A 24717-nucleotide genomic window follows, 5' to 3' on the forward strand; every position below is an offset into this window, starting at 1 on the left:
AACTTATATTTTAATGAATATGTTATTAATATTTATTTCAAAATTTTATAGAATTTCTAAAAATCTAATATCTATCTGTTTATATACTATTAGTCATAATTATGTTTATTATGAAAAAATATTGTAGGCAACAGATATAATCAATTTTTAATTTGTTTTTTCATAATCATTTAAGTAATTTTCAGTTAATGGTTTAATTCCTATTTAGTTTCTAAAAACCTCAAAAGCACACAAAATCCTAGAGTATTGTGTCTTTAGGAGGTTCATGAAAAGATGGAAAGTGACCAGACAAGTTGAGTCCTGTTTCTGATAATTTTAGGATCATAATTGAATATCAGGAAAATACTTTGCCACATTTTTATGCTAAATCAGCAAGTACTGAAATTTTTTAGATGTGCTCTTTAAATAAACTCCGTGGTCCAAGTAAAAGTACCTATGAGAACCACTCAGTTATCAGTGCTAGGCACATAAATTGGAGAAAAAGTCCTGGTATGTAAGATGACATAATTTTTTTTTTTTTTTTTTTTTTATGGAGTCTCACTTTGTCGCCAGGCTGGAGTACAGTGGCATGATCTCAGGTCACTGCAACCCCTGCCTCCCAGGTTCAAGCGATTCTCCTGCCTCAGCCTCCCTAGTAGCTGGGACTACAGGCACATGCCACCATGCCCAGCTAATTTTTGTATTTTTAGTAGAGATGGAGTTTCACCATGTTGGCCAGGGTGATCTCGATCTCTTGACCTTGTGATCTGCCCACCTCAGCCTCCCAAAGTGCTGGGATTACAGGTGTGAGCCACTGTGCCCGGTCAAGATGACATAAATTTAATGTTAAGTGTGGACAATTGGAGAGCCTAGGCAGCCACTTATTCATTCCTGAGTTCTTAAAGCTTCCATTATTAAAAGCTCTGCATTCTATTGCTCATCACAGAAAAGATCAAATAATCCAAACTAAATATAAATTAAACGTGTGTGTGTGTGTGTGTATAGTGCCTAAATTACTTAAATAGTTTAAGACCAATTTTAAGTAGACAATCAAAACTTCATGCACATTTCTGCTACCTGATGGGTTATTCAAACATTTATACATAATTTGTATTCAATTGTCCTGGGTTTTTGTTTTTTGTTTTTTGTTTGTTTTGAGACAGAGTCTTGCTCTGTCACCCAGGTTATAGTGCAGTGGTGAGATCTCGGCTCACTGCAACCTCCACCTCCCAGGTTCAAGCGATTCTCTTGCCTCAGCCTCCTGAGTACCTGGGAATACAGGCGCCCGCCACTATGCCTGGCTAATTTTTGTATTTTTAGTAGAAACAGGGTTTCACCATATTGACCAGGCTGATCTCAAACTCCTGATCTCGTGATCCGCCCGCCTCGGCCTCCCAAAGTGCTGGGATTACAGGCGTGAGCCACCACCTCTAGGCTTAATTTTTTTTTTTAAATGCATGTTTTCTGGTAGTATAAAAGCTTTCTCATGTAAGAAGGCTGACATTCTAATCATACCTAAAATGATATTAGAAAATGTGTTTTCCTCATGGGACATTTCTGAAAAACTCTCCAATAATAAAACACTTATTTTGCTAGACAAGTTGTAAAACTGTTAAAAAAGTTATTGTAGGCACAATACTATTGAGCAAAGCTAACTAAAATGACTGGATTGCTTTTGTAATTCCAGATTGATGACAATCAGATCCACTTAGAGAGGAAAAAATGTGTTGACCATTATAGAATGTCATTGGAAGGCCTATGTGCCTTATAATCTCGTGTATCTTCTGGTACTGAAGTCTAATATGACTAAATGCAGCAAGGCCTTAATGCATTATGGCAAAGCATATTTTCACCAAGTAAAGAAAGCTTTTTCTTTTTGAGGCAGTCTCACTCTGTCGCCCAGGGTGCAGTGGCATGATCTCTGCTAACTGCAACCTCTGCCTCCCAGGTTCAAGCAATTCTCATCCCTCAGCTTTGGGAGTAGCTGGGATTACAGTTGTGTGACACCACACCTGGCTATTTTTCTGTATTTTTTGTAGAGACCAGGGTTTTATCATGTTGGCCAGGATAAGCCAATTTCAATCTCCTGATCTCAAGTGGTCTGCCCACCTCAGCCTCCCAAAGTGCTGGGATTAAAGACATGAGCCACTGTGCTTGGACAAGAAAGCTTTTAATAGTCTACTGACTGAGGGCAATAAAATCTTTTATAATCTAGAACCAAGAGATTAAGTCTGCTTCTCAGCTACAGTGCGGCATGACTTTGGGACCTTGTGCCTTGGTTCATAATCTTACAACTCAGAAGGGTCCCTCCAAACTCTTGCAATTGTATACCCATTGGAAATCTTAAGGTAAAGCTAACAAGAAAAGTATCTCCTCAAAAGCAAATGGCAACCTTGATGTAGATAGCCTTTCACACAAGACCAAAAAATCAAGATATCTCTGCTATCATGACACTCATCATTCACAGTTTTTTTCTTATGGCTTTACACACAACAAAAATTTTTTAAAAGACCCCTTCTGTGCACTCACGTGAGATATACATTTATATGTAGAGAATTTTGCAGTCAACCTTATATATGAACAAACTTATGCCTTGGTAGATAAATGATGAAGGGCCAATGTGGTTGAAAAATTCTAATGAGACATTTGTTTTCTGATAATATCAGAAGCAGAATATAGGTCCACTGCTTTTAACCTACTTCATAAGTTAAAGATAATTTATTCAGAATAGGTTAAAGAGCATTGCCAGGAGGCCATTGCTATTCTAAATAAGCATCATTTGTTTGGTCTTTTTCTTTCATGATTTAGAGTAAATCAGGCAATAGTTAGGCATTATAGTCTCAAGAGCAGATTCTACTGTAAAGGCTGTGGTTACACAATGGACTTTAAATTTTTTACTAAAGTTGTGCTAAATAATAGAATTTCTTTAGATTACTTACTGGATAAACAGAAAAGTATTGTGTAGTTGCTAAGACGTGTACTTGCACATGGAGAAATACATCAGGTATTACAGAGATTTCATTATGGGGTTTAAGAAACAGGCTGGGCTGGGCACGGTGGCTCACACCTGTAATCCCAGCACTTTGGGAGGCCAAGGCGGTGGATCACGAGGTCAGGAGATCGAGACCATCCTGGCTAACACGGTGAAACTCCATTTCTACTAAAAATACAAAAAAATAGCCGGGTGTGGTGGCACACGCCTGTAGTACCAGGTACTCGGGAGGTTGAGGCAGGAGAATCACTTGAACCCGGGAGGCGGAGGTTGCAGTGAGCCGAGATCGTACCACTGCACTCCAGCTTGGGCAACAGAGCGAGACTCCATTTCAAAAAAAAGAAAAAAGAAAAAAAGAAGCAGACTCCTTGGTTGAAATGAGTAGACCACTTATTTAGCTGATTATTTGATCTATTTAAGTTTAGTTGGTCTGTTCATGGGGACTCTGGTTAAAAAGCATACTTCAAACTCCTGGTGTTATCCTCCCAACAGTCAAAATAGTAGTCTCCCTACTGCACTGTATTCTCTCAAAAGTTATAAATGTTTGCATGCAGTCATCTCTAGAATGTCAAATGACCTCTCTTTAATGGGAATGATGAAAACTCAAAGACATATGTGACCATGAGGACACCATAACCTATGAATGATATGATAAGGACAAAAACCCAAAATAATGGAAACTGAGAGAGGCACTAAGGCCCAATGTTTTGGTCACACTCTGACCTATGTGAAAACTTAACCAAAATGGGGGAATTTTTAAAAGAAATTATTGGAGGCTATCATTCTGGACTGAATTTATGCACTAGGTCCAAACAGACCAAACCAAACCAAACCAAAATGGAGTCACTCATGCTAAATATGACATACTCAAACTAAAAATTTAAGAAAATAGGTAGATGCTAAAACAGGCCAGGTTTTGTTTTTATTCTGTAAGAAGCAAATTTTAACATAAGGAGGCCCCCCTACTATAATTCTTAAAAATATTAATATCCTCAAGTCCTCGTTTCCACTTTATAAAACTCACAGTTCTGCTATTTCACAGTGAGATTTGAGACTAAATAAGTATATTTTTGATGATGGCAGAATATAATGTATAAAGTTGTGGTTTATCTCTCAAAATTGAGAAGATAACCAAAAGCAAGAAATTGTTAAATTAGTTATAGCCCGAAGCTGTCCCCTTTCATGTTTAATTTTGGTCAATGGGTTTTTTTCTTTCTGTACATAGTAAACTGAAACCTAACTGTAACCCATTCCTGTACTAACCACTGTGATTTTCCCAATAAAAGGATATCAAATCTTCAAACCATGTTCAAATAAGGCAAATCCCAAACTGTAAATCTGGCTGTTTCTGTACCTCACTTTCATTTTCTGTATGTCACTTTGCTTTTTCTGTTCATTAGTCTTTCTTTACCATGTGGCTGTGCTGGAGTTTCTCTGAGCCTACTCTGGCTCCACAGGCTGCCTGATTTGTGAATCATTCTTTGTTCAATTAAACTCTGTAACATTTAATTTCTCTAGAGTTTTTTTTTTTAATTTTCAATTTTTTTCTATGATAAAAAATAAGTAATGTGTGGTTTGGCTTTGATTTTCTCAACTCATCTTTCAGCTATTTTTTCCAAATTATTCTATGCCCTTTTCAAATGCTCCTGCAATTTCTTTCTTCTTCTTCTTCTCTTTTTTTTTTTTTTTTTTTTTTTTTTTTGAGACAGGGTCTGACTCTATAACCCAGGCTAGAGAGCAGTGGTGTAACCAATCATGGATTACTGCAGCCTTGACCTTCTAGGCTCAAGTAATACTCCTACCTCTGCTATCTGAGGAGCTGGAACTACAGGCATGCCTCGTCATGCCTGGCTAATTTAAAAAAAAAAAAAAATTATGGAGACAGGATCTTACTGTGTTGCCCAGGCTGCACTTGAGCTCCTGAGTGCAAGTGATTCTCCCATCTCAGACTGCCAAAGTACTAGGATTACAGGTGTGAACCACCATGTGTTTCTGCAATTCCTTAAGATTATTTATTTATTTATTTATTTTGAGATGGAGTCTCACTATGTCACCCAGGCTGGAGTGCAGTGGCGTGATCTCAGCTCACTGCAACGTCTGCCTCCCAGGTTCAAGAGGTTCTCCTGCCTCAGCCTCCCAACTAGCTGGGACTACAGATACCCACCACCACGCCCAGCTAAATTTTTTTGTATTTTCAGTAGAGACAGGGTTTCACCATGTTGGTGAGGCTGGTCTCGAACTCCTGACCTTGTGATCCGCCTGCCTCGGCCTCCCAAAGTGCTGGGATTACAAGCGTGAACCACGATGCCCAGCCATTTTAAGATTATTCTAATAATAAGCAGTACTATATGGGCACAAATCTAAAATAAATCTGACTTCTGTTTTAGAAGTGTCACTCTCCAGGATTTCAAGGGTCACACAGAGTTGATCCTGAGTCCCAGCCCAGCCACTGTGGGTCTTCGGACAATTTTTTGATGTGGAACAGTTCTATAAACTACATATGCACAAAAAGGCAGAATGATGCTGATTGCAAAAATGGTAGCAATTTTTTATCCCTCCTGTATCCATGCCCATTGCCAGGTGCTTTTACAGCTGTTCCCATTGAGACCCAGAATCTGTTTTCCAGTCCCTGGATCTGGCTGGCCTTATTTGCTCGGGGCAGTGGAAACCAGTGAACATGACAGTGTGCTAGTTTGAGGCGTAGGCTCAAAAGTTCTTGAATGCTTCTGTTTTTCTTTCAGAATGCTGCCATTTCCATGAAAAAAAGCCCATGTAAGCCAGACAAGATACCATGGGGAGGAGAAGCAAGTTGCCTCTGTTGACAGCCCCAGAAGCAGAAGCTCACTCCCAGAAGCATAGCTGCTTAGTCAACAAGCAGCTGATAATACATGTCTGAAGGAGCTCAGTTGAGACTAGAAGAATGGTCCCACTGAGCCCAGTCTAAAAGCCTGACCATCTCAATTATGATGCTAATAAGCTTTGGATGGTTTGTTACACTATAACAGCCAACTAATACATGCACCCAGTGCAGATAAGATTCCAGGCCTTAATGACAGACTGATTACTAGTTACCTTCTAATTTAGTTACCCTAAAAGTACTAAGTTTTCCCCCCTGATTTAAAGTTGAATGTCTTGTAAGATAATGTTGAAAAATGCAGAAATACATGTGGACATATATACATGTGATTGGTGGTTATACTCACACAGCACCACATACAACAGGAGAAAACAGAAAAACCACAGCCTGACCATTAGGGCCAAGGCCAAACAGCAAAATGAGTTTGCCTTTTTCTATTTTCTCTGTTTCTAAACATTGGAGGTCTATACTATGTACAGATCTAAAGACACAGAGTTTTCTTCTCCTGTGACCTCATCATTCTTTGTTCACTGTCTAATCTCTTGAAGAAAGGTAAGCAACTGGTGGCCAGCAGTGCTTATAACCTCAGTACCTGAGGTAATTTTATTCCTGCTGTCCTCTGCTCTTTTTATGGCCAGTATCTGTTTCATCCTTGGAACTGAAGAGAGATGTTGGTAGGGAGAGGCTCTTGCCTCACCTTTGGCAGAAAAGGGATGTTCAGGCCCTTCAACCTCCTGACGTCAGAGCTGCACTTCAATGTGGTGGCTACTGGCCATGTGTGGCTACAGGATGCCTGGAATATGGCTGGTCTGAACTGCGATGTGCTACAAAGGTAAAATATAGAGTTAGATTTAAAGATTTAGTTCCAAGAATATGTACAGTACATTAATAATTACATATTGCTCATACACTTAAATAATATTTTGGATATATTGGGTTATTAAATGGTTAGAATGAATTTCACCTGTTTCTTCTTTCTTCTTAACCAGTAGAAAATTTGGAATTCACATATGGTTCACATTTTATTTCAGAGGGTTGCCTTACAAGGCAAATGCCGTCTGGGGAGGGCGTGGGTCAGCTTAGGGAGGAAGCTCTGCCTGAAAAGGCTTAGGTTTCTCTCTACATTCAGCCCAGCATTTGAGCACATCTTCTGTCAATCAGGGCCTGAGGGGGTGGGGCCCTAGGCATTATCCAATCAGGGACGCTGGGCTGGGACCGGTCCAATCAGGCAGGCAGCAAGAGCAGACAGGACGGCTTCCGGATTTGGCGGGGCCTTTGTCTCTCGCTGCAGCCGGAGCTCCTGGTCTAGTTTTCGCTGTTGTGTGTCTTCTGCTCCCAGAGGCCCAGTCTCTGTGGCCCCGTTACCTGCAGGTATTGAGAGATGCACAGCTAAGACCCCAGGACCCCCTGGAAGCCTAAAAATGGTGAGAGTGCCGGGTCCGACATCCCGAGAGAGGGGCGGGGCTGGTTGGAACTGGTGGGAAGTGGCTGTGGCGGGACTCTGGCCTACCCGCAGTTGGCTCCAAAATCCTCGGCCCAGAGTTCTTCTTGGCGCAGCTCGGCCGTCAGTCCCCTTCAGCCATAGGATGGCGGCCGGGCTGGCAGCAGGGACCCCGGGCGTCCTGTCTCCTCCCTGCGGAGTGACTGTGCCCTGGCCTGGAGTCCTCTCTGGGCAGCTCTGCCCCCACTGCCGCATCTCTCCCCGATTATTGTGCAGGGACCACGGGACGGTGGTCAGGGGAGAACACTGACTCGGGGTATGGAGTTCATGAATGGGAAGAGCTTTGGTCCGCGGGGTTCCCAGTCCCCCTTTTTTTCTATTAAAATTTGTGGAAGTCACCGCAAAAATATTAAAGAATTTAATTAAAGAGTAATTCAAGAATTGCAGAGCACCAAGCTATGTTTTGTAGTTTGTGGTTTATGGAAGGGACTTGAAGAAAACACTTTTATAAGGTTCATGATAAAGGAAAGCAAATTTAATAATTGGTTAGGTAGAGTTATGTAGTTTCTTAATTTGTACGATCAAGGTGGAAATTTCCTGGTCATGTAATGAGAGGTTAATTGGCAGTTTACAGTTGGTTAAGCCTGAATTTTATTTTCCCCCAATGTAATACTTTAGAAAAAAAGCATTCGAGTTAGATTTTTTTGAAAGAAGCAACCCTAGGACTGGAGCCACCTCAGTCTAATTGCCTGCCATTTAATTATTTTCACACTCCACAGGGGACTGATTTTCCCCTGCATTTTTCACTTCTTTCGCAAGCAGGGTCTCAAGACTCCTGCCCATTTCCCATTCCTCCAACCTAACTCTGGCTTGCAGTAAAATACTAAATTTCCAGTTCCTTCTGACATTCCCAAATGCCAATTTCCCCTCCCTAATTCACATTATCAACTATTTGTCCTTTAATGTACACTTTAGTGTACATTTTAGTACCAGATTTTCTTTTTTTTTTTTTTTTTGAGACGGAGTCTTCAGTCTGTCGCCCAGGCTGGAGTGCAGTGGCGCGATCTCGGCTCACTGCAAGCTCGGCCTCCCAGGTTCGCGCCATTCTCCTGCCTCAGCCTCCCGAGTAGCTGGGACTACAGGCGCCCGCCACCACGCCCGGCTAATTTTTTGTATTTTAGTAGAGACGGGGTTTCACCGTGTTAGCCAGGATGGTCTCGATCTCCTGACCTCGTGATCCGCCCGCCTCGGCCTCCTAAAGTGCAGGGATTACAGGCGTGAGCCACCGCGCCCGGCCTTAGTACCATATTTTCATCATTTTTTTACAAAGCATTGGATGGCATTTTTAAGAAGATTTGTTTTCTGTTTGTAAATATTTCCCAAGAGAAGAAAGCAAAGAATAATCCCCTGACACTGTATTGTAAACACTGTTCTGTGCCTCCTTTCCTTTTATTGCCTGTAGGCACAGAAACCTTATCAGAATATTTTTGGGTCAAGGTTTCCCTTTGGAAACTTTATAAGGTAATGTGTCCTCAGCCACCCTTCAGTTTTTTCCCTGGTTCTGGGTTTCAGTACTGTCTGGGGATAAATCAAGATATCCGCTGTGGCTATGTATGCTAGAATGTCTAGTAAATTTCAGCTCCTGGCCTGGAATGAAACTCCTAGTATTTGGGAATGGGAGACATAGGACAGCCTGAAGTTGGAGTATAGCCTTTCAAGGGATCAGGTGGATGCCCCGGGGGCCGAGAGGAGTCTCCTGGGATATTCTTCCTTTGAAAAGGAAACCCTTTGAGAAGTTAAGATTGTCTTCAAACCAACCCGGCTTCAATTTCTCGAGACACATTGCTGGTCAGCCAATCAGATGTTGGTATTGAGGGAAAAACACAAATAATTACTGCCACCTGGATTCTCCAAGAATTCTGAAAGAGAAAATAGTATCCCAAAAGACAAAAAACAAACAAACAAACAAACAAAAAACAAAATCAAACCTGGCTCCAGTGAGATGGTGCAACAACTTGCAAAGTGAAATACACCTTGGGGCACTCACTGGGACCTAGTGCAGTGTCTCCAGAGAGGGTGGTCACTGAGCACTTAAGTGAGCAGGATGAGGGTGGGAGAATCTCTCAAGTGATTGGGTGGCCTGACTTGACACATGAGTCAGACACATCTATTTTTTAATGAGCACCGCTGCTCCCTGGGTTAACTGTAACTTGCATTTTATTAGTAGGACTTAAAAGATAAGAAAATATTTACAAAGGGCATAAAAGAGGTAGGGATCAGAAGAAAATCAGTATCTAATCCTATATTCCATTTCTTAAGAATACTCATTTAAGGAAGACTCTGTCTCAAAAACAAAAACAAAACTCATTTACCTTTTTCTTTCCCACACCGAGTTTAGAAATTTTCTCAGGTGTGTATTTTCGGTTTTGTTTTTGTTTTGTTTTGTTTTGTTTTGAGACGGAGTTTTGCTCTTGTTGCCCAGGCTGGAGTGCAGTGGCTCAATATCAGCTCACTGAAACCTCTGCCTTCCGGATTCAAGTGATTCTCCTACCTCAGCCTCCCAAGCAGCTGGGATTACAGGCATGCGCCACCATGCACCAACTAATTTTTTGTATGTTTAGTGGAGATAGGGTTTTCCATGTTGGTCAGGCTGGTCTTGAACTCCCAACCTCAGGTGATCTGCCCGATCTCCCCGCCTTGGCCTCCCAAAGTGCTGGGGTTACAGGTGCGAGCTATCGCGCCTAGCCAGGTGTGTTTCTTTAATGACTAGGTGACGTCCAACAGAATTCCAAGGTTTAGTTTTTAGAGTGCTACGAAGGAAAAGAATAGGGAAAATCTCTCTTCCGTTTTGGCTATAGAAAATGAATACATTTCCACAAGAAAATGTGGTAGATAATTGGTGAGTTACATGGATTCATGAAAACATCAGTTCCTCTTTTTGCAGGATACATTTGTTATAGTGAATACCTCTGTTCTATACCCTATCATCTTGATAATGTGATGTTAATGCTAAATTTTATGAGATGAAACTTGGTATCTCCTAGAAGTGCTCCCATATAACTAATTGTTTACTACATGATTTTTAATGGAAATAATAAAATAATATATTGTCTTAAAGGAAGAAATGCTTTTGTATTTCTTATTGAGGTATGAAATGTAAGTACCTTAAAATTTCCTTCCCTTATGTAAACACTGTGTTTGAGTAATTTTTCTGAATTTTTCAGTTTCAAAAACCAAGTGAATAATTCTGACATGGAAATTAAAGCTTGTGCCCAGTGACCCCAAGCTAATGCTAACATTGAGCCTGCAAAAAGAGGGGAGGTTCGTTCTTTCTTTCTTTTTCTTTTTCTTTTTTCTTGACAGAGCCTTGTTCTGTTGCCCAGGCTAGAGTGCAGTGGCGAGATCTTGGATCACTGCAGCCTCTACCTCCCAGTTCCAGCAATTCTCTTGCCTCAGCCTCCCAGGTAGCTGGGATTGCAGGCAGGTGCCACCACACCCAGCTAATTTTTATATTTTTAGTAGAGACGAGGTTTCACCATGTTATCCAGGCTGGTCTCAAACTTCTGACCTCAGGTAATCCTTGGTCTCCCAAAGTTCTAAGATTACAGGTGTGAGCCCCTGCACCCAGCTGGGGAGGGAGGTTATTAAAGGCCCAGTTCGTTCTTTCTAGGAAACCTTCCCTGCAGATGTCCCAGCCTGCTGACCCCAGTCATGGAAGAAACCTTTATATTGAGAGAAGCTACAGAGCCCTGGAAAGCTGGGGACCCACAGGCATATGCAGTTAACATTAAGATAGAATGGGATTGGGAAGGTCTTACTGAAGATGAAATTGTTGCTGTTTTGAGGCAGTTTCTACACTTTGTAAAATAGAGCTAAATTAGGTTTATGTAAAAGAAAAAATTGAATTCTAAAAGAATATTGCAACAGAAGGAAGTACCAACTATAAGAGCTTTAAGGATTGCAAAGTTTAAACAGATAGAGGCTTTCTTTCTTAGAGAGGAGCGAAAAAGATTAGAAGGTCAGAGGGGAATAGCAAATGGAGGATGAAAAAAAATCAGATTTTAGATCAGAAATTGTTTTACCATGAAGTCAGCAAGTTTTTAGGAGGAACATAAAATGGGGTTGTATGTTGGCTCAGACTGAGGGTAGCTCAAAGTTCAGGAGCCTATGGAAAGGAGATAAACTTAAGTAAAGTTTCATTAAGAAGTATTTTAGGCTGGGTGCAGTGGCTCACACCTGTAATCCCAGCACTTTGGGAGGCCAAGGTGGGTGGATCACTTGAGGTCGAGAGTTTGAGACCAGCCTGGCCACCATGACAAAACCCCGTCTCTACTAAAAAAATATATAAAAATTAGCCAGGCATGATTGCATGTGCCTGTTATCCCACCTACTCTGGAGGTTGAGGCAGGAGAATTGCTTGAACCTTGGAGGCAGAGGTTGCAGTGACCCAAGATCGTGCCACTACGCTCCAGTCTGGGTGACAGAGTGAGACTCCATCTCAAAAAACAAACAAAAAAGCATTTTATTTTGACCACTGAAGACAAATTTTGCTAATTTTTTAATACAACAAAGAAGAAAATGTGCAGAGTCAGTGTCTAGTTATGTGATAGATCGGACAAGAGAGCACCATCTAAGTGATAGTGAAAGGATGTTTCTTTCCATAAACTGTTCCTGGAGAACACAAAGGATAGAGAATTTTATTAACGCTGTTTGCCAGGATTATCCATGTGCTTCATCTTTCCCCATGTCCTTTCTTTGTCCTATACATTTATTCCACTTGAGTTTTCTGGGTTGTATTTTGTATAATAAATGTGTAAACATAACTACAGTGTTTTGCTGAGTTCTGTGAGTAGCTCTATAAAATTATTGAACTTGAGAGATTTATGGGAGTCCTGAATTTTTAAACAGTATCTCAAAAGCATAGATGGGCCCATAGGGTTTGTGACTGGCATCTGCAGTGAGGACAGTGTTGTGGGATTGAGCCCTGGATCAAGGTCTGTGCTGACTCTTGAGTGGGGCCAAAATTCCAATTTTAGACAATGTGTTGAAGAATTGCTTGGTGTTCAGCAAACATTACAATTTTGGTGCCAGAAGAAAGACATCTCAGAAGCCTGGCCTGGAATGGAACTCTGGGTATCTGGGAATGAGAGACTCTGCTGTCCTGTACAGAGGCTGTCACACTGCCCATTGTCCTGGGATTTGAGGTCTCCTCCCACTGTGAGAGAGGACTAAAAACTTAGAGGAAAGGAAAGGAGCTCTTATAACAGACCCCCTTTTCCCACCGCTGCCCCCTCAGGATTTCCACCCACTCACAAATACACCCACTAGACATTGATGTGTCCACACCCCTCCTAGGACTAGGCACTACCCTCAGGAATTTCACTACAGCATTTTTCATCCTGGTGTTTCTTGCCAAAAACCCACAAAAGTGTCTACAAGTCTCCTGACATATTCCTATTCCCAGGCACTGAATCTGCAGCAGCAGCCTGTTTTCTCTACCAATCTAGGGTTCTGGACTACCTGTTCATAATCGCATCTGCTTGCATGAACACACAAATAAATCAGAGGACAATCCCACCTGGGCCACTATCTGTAGCACAAACCAGTCCTTACATGTACATTACGCTATCTCCTACCCATGAATTTTTAATTTTTGGTTCAGGGGTACACATGCAGGTTTGTTATGTAGATGAAATTGTGTCACGGGGGGTTTGGCATGCAGATTATTTTGTCACTGAGATACTAAGCATAGCACCAAATGGGTATTCTTTGATCCTTTTTGTCCTTTCACCCTCCACCCTAAACTAGGCCTCAGTGACTGTTGTTTCTCTCTTTGTGTCCATGTATTCTTATTTAGCTCTTACTTAGAAATGAGAACATGCATTTGGTCTTCTGTTTCTGCATTAGTTTTCTAAGGATAATGGTCTCCAACTCTTTCCATGTTTCTGCAAAGGACACAATCCTTCTTTTTTATGCCCACACAGTATTCAATATATTTATGTACCATATTTTGTTTTTATTAAATATTTTATTTTATTTTATTCATTTTTGGAGACAGGGTGCTGAAGTGCAGTGATGTGATCTTGGCTCACTGCAGCCTCAATCTCCGTGGCACAAACAATTCTTCAACCTCAGCCCCCCAAGTTGCTGGGACTGCAGGTACATACCATTATGCCTGGCTAATTTTTGTTTTTGTACTTTTTGTAAAGATGTGGTTTTGCCACATTGCCCAGGCTGGTTTCAAACTTATGACCTCAGGCAATCCACATGCCTTGGCCTGTGAAAGTGCTGTGATTGACCAGGTGCAGTGGCTCATGCCTGTAATCCAGGCACTTTGGGAGGCTGAGGCAGGCGGATCATGATGTCAGGAGATTGAGGACACCCTGGCTAACACAATGAAACCCCATCTCTACTAAAAATACAAAAAAATAGCTGGCGTGGTGGCTGGCGCCTGTAGTCCCAGCTACTCGGGAGGCTGAGGCAGGAGAATGGCATGAACCCAGGAGGCGGAGCTTGCAGTGAGCAGAGATGGCGCCACTGCACTCCCAGCCTGAGCGACAGAGCAAGACTCCATCTCAAAAACAAAAAGAAAGTGCTGTGGTTACAGGCATGAGCCACCGTGCCATATCATATTTTCTTTATCCAGTCTACCATTGATAGGTATTCATGGTGATTTCATGTCTTTGCTATTGTGAGTAGTGCTGCAGTGAACATACTTGTGTTTGTGTCTTTATGATAGAATAATTTATATTTCTTTGGGTATAAACTCAATCATGAGGTGGCTGGGTCAAATGGTAATTCTATTTTTAGTTCTGTAATTCCCACAATTCTTTTCACAATGGTTGAATTAAGTTACACTACTACAGACAGTGTATATAAGGCAGGAAATATAAAAGGAAAAACTAGTAAAGGGAAAACAAGTCCTTCCCTGACCAGTCTGACTCACTCCAAAGTCCTGCTGGAGCTATGGTAACATTATCTGCAAGGCCAGACAGGGACCCCAAAAGAATGGGCTCCAGGAGCAGGGATGAGAAAAACAAGTTCTCCTTGTCAGTTTCCCCCTTTGAAATTCTTTCCCCATATCATTATTCTTTGTTCTGCTCTTACAACTATTTTTGTAACTATTTCTGCAAGTTTGAAAAGATTTTGTAAGTTCCTGTTTTTCTTTCTGTAGCATGGCAAGGTCACAAGACATGTTGAAGTAAGATAGGGTCGTGTTGCAAAGCCTGTTGTAAAACCTGTCACAGTATGATTAACTGCTTTTGCTCTGCTTCTGTAAGACTGCTTTCCTGCCTCACAGGTTTCACACCAAAAACCTGACCCACCCCTGTTGGTTGCATGTATAAAAGTCAAGCCCTGTCTCTGTTCAGGGCTCAGCCTTTGGATGTTCATCTGCTGGGCCGGTGACCACCTAAATAAAATCCTCCTGTTCCACCCAGTGGTCTCTCCAGCCTCCTGATTCCCGCAACATTTTGACGAGCCAGCCAGGAGGGGAGACTACAGGTTTACTGTCTCCTTTGCCTGTGGGACTGGAGCCCCAGGCCGGGGGAGACCCATGACCCTAGACACCATTGGGAGACCTTCAACCCAGAGAGGAGATCAGCTCTCCCACGACCTGGAGCCCCTCCCTGACAGTGCACTGGAACCTAAGGGGCTACAGGACGATTCCAGGACTGCACACTACAGGACTGCAGTAAGGTTTGGGTTCAAGGCAGGACCCATCCCATAAGGACGGAAGGGGAGCCTGATCACCTCCTGGGATGTATCTAGTAATCCGACTCAGGACATGAGAGGGGCTTGCAAAGTTGGAAGAAACTTACACCCCGATTGACCCAGGACGTGAGAGTGGCTCGCTAGGTCGGTTAAGAAAGGAAACTGGAAATGGGGAGGTGTGTCAATGCGTGTGAAAGAGACGGTTCCACAAGGAACCAATGTGGTGAGTGACGTGTGTGGAGCTGCAGGTCTCTTAGCATAGACTGTACGATCTGAGCGAAGTGTGGAACTGACTGGGACTAGTGGCAAACGTCCTCTGGGGCTACGGCATATGGCTTAGGGAGGTGCCCCACAATTTATAGATTGTAGTGGTCTGTGTTCAGGACTTATACAAACCCTCCATGAAAGCTAAGTGGTGTCTGAAATACTCCTGCGAGGGACACGGTCTAATCAGTCCGAAGCAAAAGGATGAGTGAGTGTTATGCCATAACTGGGAGGAAATGGGAGGGAAGTCGTCGAAACCCACCCCATTAGAATATATGTTAAGGAACTTTAAGAAAGATTATATGGGGGATTATGAGATCAAGTTGACCCCCCAGAGGTTGAGAACTCTCTGTGAAATAGAATGGCCCTCTTTCAATGTTGGATGGCCGGCCAAAGAAACTATAGATAGGGAAACAATTGGCCGTGTATTTAAGGTGGTGACTGGGGTCGGAGGACAGCCAAGGCATCCAGACCAATTTCCTTATATTGACTCATGGCTAAATATAGTTCAAACTCGACCTGCATGGCTGTAGCCCTGCCTGGCATCTTATTGGAAAATGCTCATAACTTGAGCCAAGCCTAAAGTGAAAGAAAAATCAGCTTCACCGTCAGCTACAGAGACAAAGCTACAAGAAAAACCCGTTTTGCGGGAACCACCAGAGGAGATAGAAACCACTCCTCCCTATGTGCCAATCTACTCCCCTTTACCAAGGGCAGCCCCTGAACAGCCAGTCTCAGATGGTGACACACCCCAGGCTACACCTCAAAGGGAGAAATCTGAGCGCCCGCCCCAGGAGGTCAAGAAGGAAAATCAGGATGATCAAGCAGACCACCTTCGATCTGGCCACGCCAGAGTGTTGCAGATGCTCCTCCGTGAAACATGGGGACTTATCTATTATGAACAGGGGCAGGTCCAAGGGGGACAACTGACTTTTATTTACCAGCCTTTTTCAACCACTGATTTCCTAAACTGGAAACACCATACTCCCTCCTACATGGAGAAGCCCCAAGCCCTCACAGATCTGATGCAGTTCATTTTTCAGACACAAAATCCAACTTGGCCAGATTGCAAACAGCTCCTCCTGATGCTCTTTAACACCAAGGAATGCCAAAGGGTGAGCCAGGCAGCCCTCCGCTGGCTGGAACACAGTGCACCAGAAGGCACACTTAATGTCCAGGCATATGCTCAGGGCCAATTCCCAGAAGCCAACCCACACTGGGACCCAAATGATGCAGCCCAATTATAGTACCTACAGAGGTACTGGGAGGCACTCCTGCAAGGGCTAAAGGAAGGTGGGGAAAAGGCAGTCAACATGGGGAAAATCTTGGAAGTGCTGCAGGAGACTAATTAAAGTCCTAGTCAGTTTTATGAGAGACTCTGTAAAGCATTCCGGCTTTACACCCCGTTTGACCCTGAGGCTACTGAGAACCAGCACATGGTGAACACAGCGTTTGTAGGGTAGGCCCAGAGAGACATCAGGGGAAAGCTGCAAAAGCTAGAGAGTTGTCACGGGCATCAGTGCCGCTCAGCTTTTAGAAGTGGCCACCAAGATATACGTTAACCATAACCAGGAGACACAGAGAGCCTGATCTGAGACTTAAGAAAAAGGCCAATCTGCTAGTGGCAACCCTCACAGAAAGGGAAAGTAGTGTCGTGAGAGGGTGCAGACATGGCCGCGGATATGGAAGGGTTCAGGTCAGAGACCTGAAAGTCAGCCAAGAGTATGTAGGGATCAATGTGCGCAGTGCAAAAAGAGGGGACACTGGAAAGGTGAATGTCCAAAGGACAATGAAGAAAATGACAGAGAGTATAAAACTGGAAAACTGCAAGCCAAGGGCTATCGTGTCCCAAGGGAGTCAGATACCGACTTGACCAGGCTGGCAAGAACTGGAGAATATGAAGACTAGGCCAGACTGGGCTCCTTCTCTTTAGGCCCCCAGGAGCCCATGGTCACATTAGAAGTAGGGGGCCAGCTAATGAACTTTATGGTAGACACCAGGGCTGAACACTCGGAAGTGACCCAGCCCATAGGGCCATTATCTAAAGATCATACAACTATTGTTGGGGTTACAGGCGTCCCACAGAAGAGGCTGTTTTGTCAGCCAAGGAGGTGTGTCATCAGAGGATGAGAGGTCCAACATAAATTCCTATATTTCCCCAATTATCCAGTGCCCCTACTAGGAAGAGACCTACTCCAAAAGTTGCACACACAGATTACCTTTGGGTCACAAGGAGATATTTAAGCCTAACTCAAGCAAAGGCCATGGTGTTAACCCTCACCATCCCATAGGCTGAGGAATGGAGACTATACACAAAGGAAGTACAGGCACCAATGCAGCCTTGTACGCAGGAGGAAGAGAAATTATTATTTAGGCTAATTGATCAAATTCCTGGAGCTTGGGCTGAAGACCACTCACCTGGGCTGGCTGTAGATCAGGCACTGGTAGTGGTAGAATTGAAACTGGGAGCAACTCCAGTTCGGGTTTGTCAGTACCCACTTTCCCAAGAGGCTATTTGGGGTGTTTATAAGCATTTAAAGTGGCTCTATGACCATGGGACCATAATCTAATGCCAGTCACCCTGGAACACTCCACTTTTGCTGGTATGAAAACCATTGCCAGGACCAGGATCTGATGAGTATAGACTGGTGCAGGACTTACATGCTGTAAACCAAGCTACAGTGACCATACACCCAGTAGTACCAAACCTGTATACTTTAATGGGATTTATTCCAGCAACTGCCACCTGGTTTACAGTCCTGGACTTAAAGGATGCTTCTTCTGTCTCTGCCTGGCACCAGTTAGCCCATCTATGCATTTTAATGGGACGATTCAGTCACGGGCATGGGGGGACAGCTCACCTGGACTAGATTCCCACAAGGGTTCAAGAATTCTCCCACAATCTTTGGGGAAGCACTGGCCTCAGACCTCAAGGCATACATCCCACCAAATGACAACTGCGCCTTGTTGCAGTACATAGACGACCTTCTTTTGGCAGCCCCAACCCAAGAGGACTGTTATCTGGGAATCCAGGACCTCCTCCATCTCTTATGGAAAGCAGGGTATAGAGTATCCAAAAAGAAGGCCCAAATTTGCCATGAAAGGTCAAATATTTAGGCTTCATAGTAAGCCAAGGGGAACGCCGGCTTGGCCATGAATGAAAGCAAGCTGTTTGTGCACGGCCAGCTCCAACCACCTGGCACCAAATAGGGGAATTCTTAGGGGCAGCAGGGTTCTGCCATATCTGGATCCCAAATTTCTCACTTATGGCTAGGCCCTTATATGAAGCCACAAAGGAGGGTGAAAATGAACCCCTCCTCTGAAAGACTGACCAGGAGAAGGTATTTAAACAAATCAAAGAAGCCCTAACTCAGGCTGCAGCCTTAGGACTGCCAGATACAACTAAGCCTTTCTTTCTGTATGTCTGTGAATTAAAGGGAATGGCTATAGGGGTCCTGACTCAAGTCAGAATCATGGCATCGCCCAGTGGCGTACTTATCTAAACACTTGGACTCTGTGGCGCTAGGGTGGCCTCCTTGCTGTAAAGCACTAGCTGCTACCTCCCTATTGACACAAGAAGCTGACAAACTGACCCTGGGGCAACAACTGACCATCCGGGTACTACACTCGTTTATAACTTTAATGGATCAGACAGGGCAGCATTGGTTATCAAACCCAAGGATGACTCAATACCAAGGGCTCCTATGCGAAAATCCCCACATAACTTTAGAAACAGTGAACACCCTTAAACCAGCTACTCTGCTCCCAGTTGAACCGGGAATCATCTTCCATGACTGTGTGGCAACAGTGGACAAGGTATTCTCCAGTCGAGGAGACCTTACAGACCAGCACCTTAAGGACCCAGATATAGAATACTTCACAGATGGAAGCAGTTTTAAGCTGGAAGGGGTCTGCTGGACTGGGTGTGCAGTGGTGACCTTAGACTCAGTGGTGGAGGCTTAGCCCCTGCCTGCTGGAGTATCAGCCCAGAAGGCAGAGCTAGTAGCCCTAACGAGGGCTCTCCAGCTGACAGAAGACAAAAAGGTCAATGTTTACATGGATTCCAAATATGCTTTTGCCACACTGCATGTTCATGGAGCTATATATAAAGAAAGAGGACTCTTAACTGCCAGGGGCAAAGAAATAAAATACAAAGAATGAATTCTACAGCTCTTAGATGCTGTATGGGTCCCAGAGGAAGTAGCAGCTATGCACGGCAGGGGACACTAGAGGGCAGGCATGTCAGAGGCAAAAGGAAACAAAGGGAAACAAGGAGGCAAAATGGGCAGCAGTGGTTACACCTCATTTTAAAAAAGAAGCCTTAGTTATGCCCTTCCTCCCAGAGCCTCCCCTCCAGGAGGTCCCAAGTTACTCTCCAAATGAGAAGGCCAGTTTTGTCCAAGAAACTGGAAAATGTACCGAAGGAGAATGGTAGAAATTCTCCGATGGGAGATTGGCCATTCCCAAAATGGTGGCCCCCAAATTCGTAAAGCAATTCCATCAAGGAGCTCATATGGGAAAAACGGCACTAGAAATGCTACTAGGATGCCATTTCTATGTGCCGCGACTCACTGCCATCACCCAAGCTGTTTGTGAACAATATTTAACCTGTGCCCAGAGCAACCCAAGACAAGGGGCCACTCAGCCCCCCGAAATTCAGGAAATAGGAACCATGCCCTGTGAAAACCTGCTCATGGATTTTACCGAGTTGCCCCAGGCAGGGGGCTATCGGTACATGTTAATACTTGTCTACACCTTTTCAGGATGGGCCGAGGCTTTCCCCACCAGAAGCAAGAACTCATGAGAAGTGACTAAAATAGTATTAAGAAACATTATCCCCAGATTTGGACTGTCTCTGACTCTAGGGTCAGACAACAGACTGGCATTTCTAGCTGAAATAATTCAGGAACATGGCTGTTAAAAATAAAATGGAAATTACACACAGCCTACTGGCCGCAGAGCTCAGGAAAAGTAGAGTGCATGAACTGGACACTCAAATAGCTTCTGAAGAAATATTGCCAAGAAACCCCTCTGAGATGGGATCAAGTCCTGCCCATGGTCTTCCTTTGAGCCAGGTGCACCACCACCAAACAAGCTGGGTATTTGCCCTATGAAATACTGTTTGGCCAGCCACCCCCAATCATAAGTCAAATTAAGGGTAATCTCTGTGAACTAGGGGAATTAACTTTAAGGAGGCAAATGCAGGCTTTGGGGATAGCCATGGAAAGTGTCCATAGCTGGGTCCAGGAAAGAATGCCCATAGCGTGATAGATCCAATACACCCCTTTAAACCCGGGGACTCTCTGGGTCAAAAAATAAAACCCAACCACTCTGGGACCCATATGGGATGGTCTCCATACTGTAATCTTGTCTATTCCCACTGTTGTTAAAGTTGCAGGAATTGTGCCTTGGATCCATCCATCCAGTCAGCTGAAACTAGCAGCCCAGGACAAGTGGACCAGCCGACAGGACCTAGACCATACAACCCAGCTGATTCTACGACAGGACCAAGGTGCCAGTGAGACAACAACAGCCCTGCTCTGGTCACTCCGGAAGCTGACCAGTCCACGCACGGCTGAAGCTTGAGGAGACAACAGCCCTGCTCTAGTCACCCCGGAGGCTGACTAGTCTATGCACGGCCGAAGCTTGAGTCATCATCAGGGAAGTAAACGTGGTTAGAAATCTGAAGTCCAGTAATTTTCCTTGTAATACTAATTATTTTGCTATTAAGCTGTCACTGCTCAGCCTTCTCCCCTGGGTAAAAGCTTTTTCTGTCTATGCTGGGTGTGAACATGCTACTCATCACTTTGTTCTTGCTACTTCCCTTATCCATGTTAAAAGGAGAACCCTGGGAGGGATGCCTCCACTGCACCCACACTACATGGTCGGGGAGCATCATGACTAAAACCCTGTTGTATCACACTTACTATGAGTGTGCTGGGACCTGCCTAGGAACTTGTATTCACAACCAGACAACCTACTCAGTCTGTGACCCAGGAAAGGGCCAGCCTTATGTGTGTTATGACCCTAAGTCTTCACCTGGGACCTGGTTTGAAATTCATGTCGGGTCAAAGGAAGGGGATCTTCTAAACCAAACCAAGGTCTTTCCCTCCAGCAAGGGTGTTGTATCCTTATACTTTGATGTTTGCCGGATAGCATCCATGGGCTCACTCTTTCCCGTAATCTTCAGTTCCATGGAGTACTATAGTAGCTGCCATAAAAATAGGTGTGCACCCCCTGCTTGTTCCACTGATTCCCCAGTAACAACTTGCTGGGACTGCACAACGTGGTCCAGCAGCCAGCAATCACTGGGGCCAATTATGCTTACCAAAATATCATTGGAACCAGATTGTAAAACAGGCACTTGCAATTCTGTAAATCTTACCATCTTAGAGCCAGATCAGCCCATATGGACAACAGGTTTAAAAGCACCACTAGGGGCACGAGTCAGCGGTAAAGAAATTGACCCAGGAGCCTATGTCTATCTATATGTAATAAAGAAAACTCGGACCCGCTCAACCCAACAGTTCCGAGTTTTCGAGTCATTCTATGAGCATGTTAACCAGAAATTGCCTGAGTCCCCTCCCTTGGCCAGAAATTTATTCGCCCAACTGGCTGAAAACATAGCCAGCAGCCTGCACGTCGCTTCATGTTATGTCTGTGGGGGAACGAACGTGGGAGACCAATGGCCGTGGGAAGCAAGGGAGCTAATGCCCCAAGATAATTTCACTCTAACTGCCTCTTCCCTTGAACCTGCACTGTCAAGTCAGAGCATCTGGTTCTTAAAAACCTCCATTATTGGAAAATTCTGTATTGCTCGCTGGGGAAAGGCCTTTACAGACCCAGTAGGAGAGTTAACTTGCCTAGGACAACAATATTACAATGAGACACTAGGAAAGACTTTATGGAGGGGCAAAAGCAATAATTCTGAATCACCGCACCCAAGCCCATTCTCTCGTTTCCCATCTTTAAACCATTCTTGGTACCAACTTGAAGCTCCAAATACCTGGCAGGCACCCTCTGGCCTCTACTGGATCTGTGGGCCACGGGCATATCGACAGCTGCCAGCTAAGTGGTCAGGGGCCTGTGTACTGGGGACAATTAGGCCGTCCTTCTTCCTAATCCCCCTAAAACAGGGAGAAGTCTTAGGATACCCCATCTATGATGAAACTAAAAGGAAAAGCAGAAGAGGCATAACTCTGGGAGATTGGAAGGAAAATGAATGGCCTCCTGAAAGAATAATTCAATATTATGGCCCAGCCACCTGGGCAGAAGATGGAATGTGGGGATACCGCACCCCAATTTACATGCTCAACCGCATTATAAGATTGCAGGCAGTACTAGAAATCATTACCAATGAAACTGCAGGGGCCTTGAATCTGCTTGCCCAGCAAGCCACAAAAATGAGAAATGCCATTTATCAAAATAGACTGGCTTTAGACTACCTCCTAGCCCAGGAAGAGGGAGTATGCGGAAAGTTCAACCTAACTAACTGCTGCCTGGAAATTGATGACAATGGAAAGGTCATCGAAGAAATAACTGCAAAAATCCAAAAGTTAGCCCACATCCCAGTTCAGTCTTGGAAAGGATAGTCTCCAGATTCCCTCTTCAGAGGTTGGTTCTCATCCCTTGGAGGATTTAAAACCTTAGTATGAGTAGTTCTAGCCATATTGGGAGTCTGCCTTGCACTCCCTTGTCTCTTACCCCTCATTGTCAAAAATATCCAAACAGCCATAGAGGCTCTTGTGGACAGACTACCACTTGACTAATGGCCCTAAGTATCAACCCCTGCCAAGAAAATAGGTACTTCCTCTTGAAGAACTAAATGAAGATAGTGATGCTTTCTATTAAACCTTACTTATAAAAAGTATCAAAGGAGGGAATGAAGCAGGAAATATAAAAGGGAAAACAAGTCCTTCCCTGACCAGTCTGACTCACTCCAAAGTCCTGTTGGAGCTATGATAATGATCTGCAAGGCCAGACAGGGGCCCCGAAAGAATGGGCTTCAGGAGCAGGGATGAGAAAAACAAGTTCTCCTTATCAGTTTCCCCATTTGAAATTCTCTCCCCATACCATTATTCTTTGTTCTGCTCTCACAACTATTTTTGTAACTATTTCTGCAATTCTAAAGATTTTGTAAGTTCCTGTTTTTCTTTCTGTAGCATGGCAAGGTCACAAGACATGTTTAAGTAAGGTACACTCATGTTGCAAAGCCTGTTGTAAAACCTGTCACAGTATGATTAACTGCCTTTGTTCTGCTTCTGTAAGACTGCTTTCCCGCCTACAGGTTTTGCGCCAAAAACCTGACTCGCCCCTGCTGGATGCATGTATAAAAGTCAAGCCCTGTCTTTGTTCAGGGCTCAGCCTTTGGATGTTTATCTGCTGGGCCGGTGGCCACCTAAATAAAATCTTCCTGTTCCACCCAGTGGTCTCCCCGACCTCCTGATTCCCACAACTTATAAGCATTCCTTTTTCTCTGCAACCTAACCAGCATCTCTTATTGGCTTTTTAACAATAGGCATTCTGACTGGATGAGATGGTATCTCTGCCTTTTTCTAATAATTAACAATGTGAATTTTGTTTTCATATGCTTGTTAGCCACATGTATGTCTTCTTTTGAAAAGTATCTGTTCATGTTTTTGCTTACTTTTTAATTAGGTTTTTGGTTTTTTGTTGTTGTTTTTGTTATGGTTTTCTGAGACAGAGTCTTGCTCTGTCACCAGGCTGGAGTGCAGTGGCACAATCTCGACTCACTGCAACCTCCGCTTCCCAGGTTCAAGTGATTCTCCTGCTTCAGTCTCCCGAGTAGCTGGGATCACAGGTGCGTGCCACAAAACCCAGCTAATTTTTGTATTTTTAGTAGTGACGGAGTTTCACTGTGTTGGCCAGGATGGTCTCGATCTCTTGACCTCACGATCCATCCGCCTCAGTCTCCCAAAGTGCTGGGATTACAAGCGTGAGCCACCACCTCTGGCTGCTGCTGCTTTTTTTTTTTTTTAAATAAATTTGTTTAAGTTTCTTATGGATGCTGGATATTAGACCTTTGTCAGAAGCATAGTTTGCAAATATTTTCTTCTAGTCTGTAGGTTGTCTGTTTACTCAGTTGTTTCCATTGCTGTGAAACAGCTCTTTAGTTTAATTAGGTCCCATTTGTCAATTTTTGCTTCTGTTGCAATTGCTTTTTGGTATCTTCATCATAAAATCTTTGCCAGTTTTTATGTCTAGAGTTTTCTAGGTTATTTTCAGGTTATATATATATATTTATATATATGTATGAGAGACATTAAATATATATATTTATAAAAGTAAATATTTATTTTTATATATAAACTTATATATATATAAATAATTTTAAGTTCTACATTTAAGTCTTGAATTCATCTTGATTTTTTATATATTGTGTAAGGAAGGCATCCAGTTTCAATCTTCTACATAGTGCTATCTAGTTATTCTAGCCTCATTTATTAAATA

The 24717-nt window shown here is 43.5% G+C and overlaps 1 protein-coding gene across 2 annotated transcripts in view; it reads left to right on the forward strand.

Moving 5' to 3' along the window:
* ERV3-1 (endogenous retrovirus group 3 member 1, envelope) overlaps nt 1-23671 on the forward strand; it is a 39080-nt gene extending 15409 nt beyond the window's left edge. The window contains exons 1-2 of one of the 2 annotated variants that reach the window (XM_017956680.3): nt 7072-7252; nt 20639-23671. In XM_017956680.3, the coding sequence (XP_017812169.1) occupies nt 21024-22838 (1815 nt within the window). In that variant the 5' untranslated portion in view covers nt 7072-7252; nt 20639-21023 and the 3' untranslated portion in view covers nt 22839-23671. Of the gene's footprint in view, nt 1-7071; nt 7253-20638 lie in introns of those variants that run through there. The other variant, XM_031662056.1, reaches the window with a different exon arrangement.
* The last annotated feature ends 1046 nt before the right edge of the window (nt 23672-24717 follow it).

The sequence above is a fragment of the Papio anubis genome, unplaced genomic scaffold (genome assembly GCF_008728515.1).
Source record: "Papio anubis isolate 15944 unplaced genomic scaffold, Panubis1.0 scaffold370, whole genome shotgun sequence".
NCBI classification, from domain to species: Eukaryota; Metazoa; Chordata; class Mammalia; order Primates; family Cercopithecidae; genus Papio; species Papio anubis.